Here is a 6,000-nt window from a genome sequence, read left to right on the forward strand (position 1 = left end):
AGCTTCTTCTAACCGTTTGACTCCACCTCCCATCCTTAGCTGTGGGATTCAACCCAAGTGTGATGACTGCAGCAGGGTAACACGATGAACATAGTACAGTTTTGTACCTACCATAAATGTAGATGTTCGAGTGTTCACCCTGCTGCAGTCCAGGTTACCCTCCCTCCCTCCATCCCCTCTGAACTAGCTGAACTTATCTCTACCACTTTATCCTATACTACTTCTGTGGTGCATTTGCTTGTGCCTAAGGGTTTTGTTTGATTTTTATATAACCATGTGTGTGTGTATGTATGTATATATATATATATATATATATATATATATATATATATATATATATATATTGCCTACCTATTGGGGGTACCTGACATCTGGGTCGGATGCCTCTTATATACCCGTGGTGCACTGACGTCAGGGAAGAAGCAACAGCAACTGACGCCGGACCAAGACTTTGGAATTCGGGCCGACTGCGGGGACCGCCTGACGGCAGGATAACCCAAGTGTGATGACTGCAGCAGGGTGAACACTCGAACATCTACATTTACGGTAGGTACAAAACTGTACTTTTTATGCCTCTGACACTGTTGGTAAACCAAATGGTTTCTTTTATCACTATTTTGTTTACTTCGCCCTGTAGTCTGACCACTGTTGGCTGTCTTTATTTGCTGTTATGACGGATGAATACTTTGCTTGCAGTTATGTTAATTAATAAATAAAACACCATTCTGTGGTGATAGTAGTCCCTGTTCTTACTCCTCTCAGACCCATGAAGTTGCTGAGCACAAAACATATGAATTTTTCTTGGTTTTGTTTTATCCACAACCAGTATACTTTATGTACTCTGGGCATTAGCTCTTTGTCAGCAGCTTGTACTGTGCACGATCTTTGGGGCTATCTCAGCTGGAACATGAGGCGCCAGAGTAAGTTTTCCTATTTTGTTTTATTTTATTTCATTCTATTTACTTTCGGTTGCTGTTGATATTTCCGCAAGGCGTGGCCTATGTTCACTGGGGACATTATTTAGTTTTCCTACTAATCAGGAGAAATTTTCCAGAACAAAGTTAAATGTGTATTATCTGAAAATGTGTAAGAAATTGTAAATCATTAATATTTGTGATCAAGTACAAACAAGTTGCATATATTTAAATAAACATCTGGTCTTTTGGATAGGTGGTGTTGAATTTGTTTACTTTCAAGTAAGCTGCCATTACCACAGGTAAGATTGTCCTGGGTTTTAGGTATTATTTGAAGAGCAGATCTCAGTAGAGAAGTAAACTCCTTATGCTGAAAAAAAAAAGAATTCAAGAATCTGATGAGAGGACAGAGCCCACAGTCTACTGAATTGCCAAGCATTAAAAGCATGGGTGTGCTGCTTGCTGAGTCACTAAAACTTTTGCCAGTGTAGAAAACTTGCATTTTTAACAAATAAATACCTAAAAAGCATATCCTCTGAACTCAGCAGTGTACCTTCTGAGTGTGCCATTAGTGTTCTATGAAGTTTAATACAGAACATTTTCATGAAGTTGGAACACTTATTATCTCTGTCAGAAATTAATATTTTGTACATCCATATACCCTCCGGCTGTTCCTTTTGAAAAAATGCAGATATCTCAGTGATAAACTGGTTAACATGAGCAGTATCTTAAAGCTACTTGTGGACTCGCATAATTTATCTTGTTGCAGAAAGTGTTTATGTAGTGAACAATGTTTGATATGTGGACATGAAATATGATGTCTGTTTTGCTATGCTCCCATTTCTCTCCCTCTTCCCAACTCTCTACTTTAAAGAAAGTGCGGTCTAATTCTCAGGGATGCTGTCTCATTTGTGTGAGTGCCCCCCCAACACACACACAATTCGGTGTGTGTGTGTGTGTGTGTGTGTGTGTGTGTGTGTGTGTGTGTGTGTGCGCGCGCGCGCAAGTGCTCAGGTATCCAAACAACTAAGTAGTGAAAACAACAATGAAACTGGCAGAGGTGACACTTTCACTGGACATGCCACATTTCAACAGCTTGGATATATCTGCATGGTACACAATCTTCCATTTCTGGTAGGGTGACACAGTTTTATATTGTAGTCAGCCCCATTACAGCCTGGGAACCTTCTGAGCAAAAAGTCTTTTGGCTCTAAATGCAATATGTTATTTTTTGTCATAAATTATGTTCCTCATCAAAGTTCCAGAATGCTGTCATTGTTTGCTGTTTTAAATGATAATGAACATGTAACAGATGTTAACAACAGTAGGCGAAGCATGCAGTGATCACTCCCTGAAGTTCAATGGAATGTGGAATTTGCTACCCTCTAGTGCATATGCTAAATAGTTTGTTGCAGATGTTACAGCTGAGTCATTGGCTTACTTAAACTTATGGAATTCTTATTCCATGATTGAAATACTGTAATAAGCAAACAAGTTTGAGTTTTATATAGACAGTAGCACTTCTTCACGTACTTGTTAAAAGTAATTAAGCAATGATAAACATACTTACTAAAGTAGACTTCCTTTATGTTGTTTCACCTCCACCTTACTAAATCTGTGAAGTTTATTTAGCATATTTATTGTGCTTTTTAAATCAAAACAAATATTTTCTTGTCTGATTTGTGCACTGTGATACATATGCAGTATAGAGGAAACGATATTATGGAAATGACAATATACATGCCAGAAGTCAGATATTCGAAAACACCTGCCTCACTGTTGTGTTCTGTGAAGCATTTATTTAGCTGTAAAGATGAAATTGTGTTTTTGTTCTATATAGTAGCTCTGTCTTTGTTAGCCTTCTGTACCATTGCATTTCAATGCTGATATTTAGCAGTTCATTTGTTACTGTTTAATGAAGAAATTCATGCTTTTATGCAAATAATCAAAGCATATAAGGGTAGTCAGTGTGCCTCATCCCCACCCCCTCCAAAACATAGTTCAGGTGTATCTTTCTATTTGAAATAACAGGTATTGAGATTTCATTGAGAAATAGTATTCTGCAGTAGCCCAGATGACAGTTTAATACTTTAACAGGTATTCCTCATTCCTCAACTTTTAACTGTTTCTGTCTGTCAGAAGGTTTTCTGTTTCTCATAGAAAAGTATGTTACAATGCAGTCTGTTGCTAGCTTTCTTCATCCTGCAGCTGAAAATTCTTTTTTACATTCACTGTCTCTTTAGGGTCATCAGAAAAAAAAAAAAAAGAAAAAAAATGAATGTTGTAAATAATGCCTTTAACATTTCATGTTTACTGTTCCATATACTAATAGTTATACATTACTTGTATAAACCATGATATTAAATATTGGTTTAAAAATAGATTTTAAACTTTAACAGCTGTCATTGTTTCTTAAATGCTATCTTGCTCTCTTCTGAGATATAAATCATTGCTATAAATGGTTTGGATGTGTGTATGCTGTAAAGTACCTTAGTATTTTCGGTTTCCCGGGTATTATCTTCAAACTTGGCGAATGGTTTTCCTCCAAAGGCCTCGTCATAAAGTTTGAATACTTCTTCTTCTTTAAGTTGTTCCGAACCCACCCATGCCGCAAACATAAATAAAAAAAATATAGGATACAAAGCCTTCATTTTCACCGCGAAGTAAAGGTCTGGCTTATAGAATGGGAGTGCCGAGTATGGTAGAATATTTTCTTGGTGCCTGAAAATAAAATTGGAATCTTTCAAACGTTTTTTAAAGCCCACATGAATAGCTGCCAGGAGTTTCTGAAGAGTGAGGGTCATGGAACAAGTTTTAACCCTATAAATTCTTTTACATGTGAACAAGTGTTTGTAAGATCACTGCACACTGTTTTCAGAGATTAAGGGAGAACAAAAAACTAAACATCTGGCAGTGACAGCTGAAATAATTACCTTGCTGAAACGTTTTGATGTAATTTATTAATACTTCTCTTTAAAGTCTCCCTTTACAAAGCATTTTAAAACAGCAAAGGTATGCTTGTTTCTGAAGCTTCTCTGGAAGCAGTTGAATGTGAGTTTTTCAGAGCCCCAAAAGAAGGGACATAGTTAAACACACAACCCCCCGAAAATCTAATTTGTCTTGATATACAGCATGTGCAAAGTATTAAACACAGCTTTTAAGACTGCTTTAAGCATGTACATCTGGCTGGATTAGCTGTGCATTGTCTTAACCATGCTCAATCTTTTCATTAATCTTCCATATCACCGCACGCACACACCTACCTCTGATTCATATTTAATTTGCAAATTAAGTATGTCTGTACTCAAAATCAAATAATGCCTTAGATTTCATCTAGCATGTTCTTGTAGTTCAGTAAATAAACTTTCAGGGCATGCTGCCCTCAATAAATATTTAGAGAAATAAGAAGCATTGTCATGTCTTTGCAGCACCAGGTAAAGCAGCTTTGCCTTGCAGACTGAAGTGCTATCTGGTATGCATTTGTAAATTAGTGTAGTTTGTTTGCGGCAGCCACCAAGAAGGAGAGCCATATGAGAAGAGGTCCGTGCACCCAACAGAAAATCAATAGTGGTGGATTGATTTGGGATGCTTATGTTCAGGGATATTTTCCTGTAATGCCTTGAACTGTATTTCTGACATCACCAGGTTTCAGAGGGAACTAGCTAGTGAACTGATAATCTCCCTTATCAGGCACCAGGCAACAGTGAGACAAGGAAGTCCATTAAATCACCACTAGCCAAGATGTTATTTATTACTAATGTCACCATGTGATTTCTAATGGAAAACTGAATGGCCGTCACACACGATTCATGGGTGAAAAGAATAATATCCAGAGGCTATATAATTACTTTTTAGTCCAAACCAAGACCCTTGCAGACATTCCACCATGATAAAAAAAAGCTACATTGCAATAAATTTCCATGCTTTTAGAAAAAGTCATCCAGGAAGTCCCACCAGACTACAAAGGATCCAGAGTCTACTAAAAATTCCTTTTAATTTCAAAGAAGAACAAGGATCTCAGACCCATTTTGGATCAGCAGCATGCTAAACACATTTGTAAAGAAGACCATGTTCCAGATATTCATGGTGCAGTTTATTCTTCCTCTCCTGGGGAATGGGTTTGGTTGTATTCAGAATACCTGCTATCATGTAAAGGTCGTTCCGCAGACCAGCAGGTGCACCTGTTTCCATCTGGGAACCAGTCATTATCAGTTCTGAGCTCTGCCATTTGGACTCACCACACCCTCCCAGGTGTTAATCAAATACATGGCAATATTGGCAACCCATCTCAGGCTGTAGGGGTTCTAAGTGCTTCGGTATTTGAATGATTGGCTCCTCACTCCAAAATCAAAAGTATTTTATATACGCGAAAGCGCTTACCTAATTTTGTGAATAAAAACTTTTTTTTGACATTTTGGCTTGTTGGCCTTTCATTTCCGTGGTGAGTCCTACATTTTACTGCACCAAAATCAAAAGTATCTAATTCAGGCAAGAGATTTTTGCTGAAATGTTGTTGATCTGTTGGTGTTTCTGGAAACTATGAAAAATTAACCTTATTAAATCTATTAAATCCATGGGCTTCATAGGTTGCCATCTAGACCCGATCAAGGCTGACATATCTTTGCTTACAGGCTCATGAAGTACTCAGTTTTCCCAATCCACTAGCATCTCTTCTCCTCTGTCTACTTATGTTCATTGCAGCTTCAATAACCTTAGTTCATAATGGAAGATTTTTTATTAAGGGTCTGCAATGCACCCTTTCCTTGTAATGGTCAGTGCTGACTCATTCATCCGCCCATTTATGTTTTCCTCCCTATGCGGTTGACACCTCTTGCTAGATAACCCCTCACAGTTTTGCTACGATGCCCAATTGTTCTTACCCTTTCTATGGCCATGGTGACCAGGGATGGGTCAGGAGGCCCTTCTTCACATCAACGTTCTGGAGATGAGGTCAGTTCTCCTAGTGTTGCAGGCACTTTCAGGACTCCCTCCCTCAAGGTGTGATTTCCATCCAACAAGAAAACTATTATGTAGTTTTGTACATCAACAGGGGTCAGAGGGCCTTTCATACTGACTATGTTCAGAA

General features: G+C 38.1%; 1 protein-coding gene across 1 annotated transcript in view; it reads right to left on the reverse strand.

The window, feature by feature from the left end:
* The window catches only part of OGN (osteoglycin), a 259,419-nt gene extending 255,714 nt beyond the window's left edge, over positions 1-3,705 (reverse strand). The window contains exon 1 of the mRNA XM_044077407.1: positions 3,404-3,705. Coding sequence (XP_043933342.1) covers positions 3,404-3,565 — 162 coding nt within the window. The 5' untranslated portion in view covers positions 3,566-3,705. The remainder of the gene's footprint in view (positions 1-3,403) is intronic.
* Positions 3,706-6,000: the final 2,295 nt, after the last annotated feature.

Source organism: Protopterus annectens, chromosome 7.part0 (assembly GCF_019279795.1).
Source record: "Protopterus annectens isolate FY-2018-M chromosome 7.part0, PAN1.0, whole genome shotgun sequence".
In the NCBI taxonomy this organism is placed as follows: Eukaryota; Metazoa; Chordata; order Ceratodontiformes; family Protopteridae; genus Protopterus; species Protopterus annectens.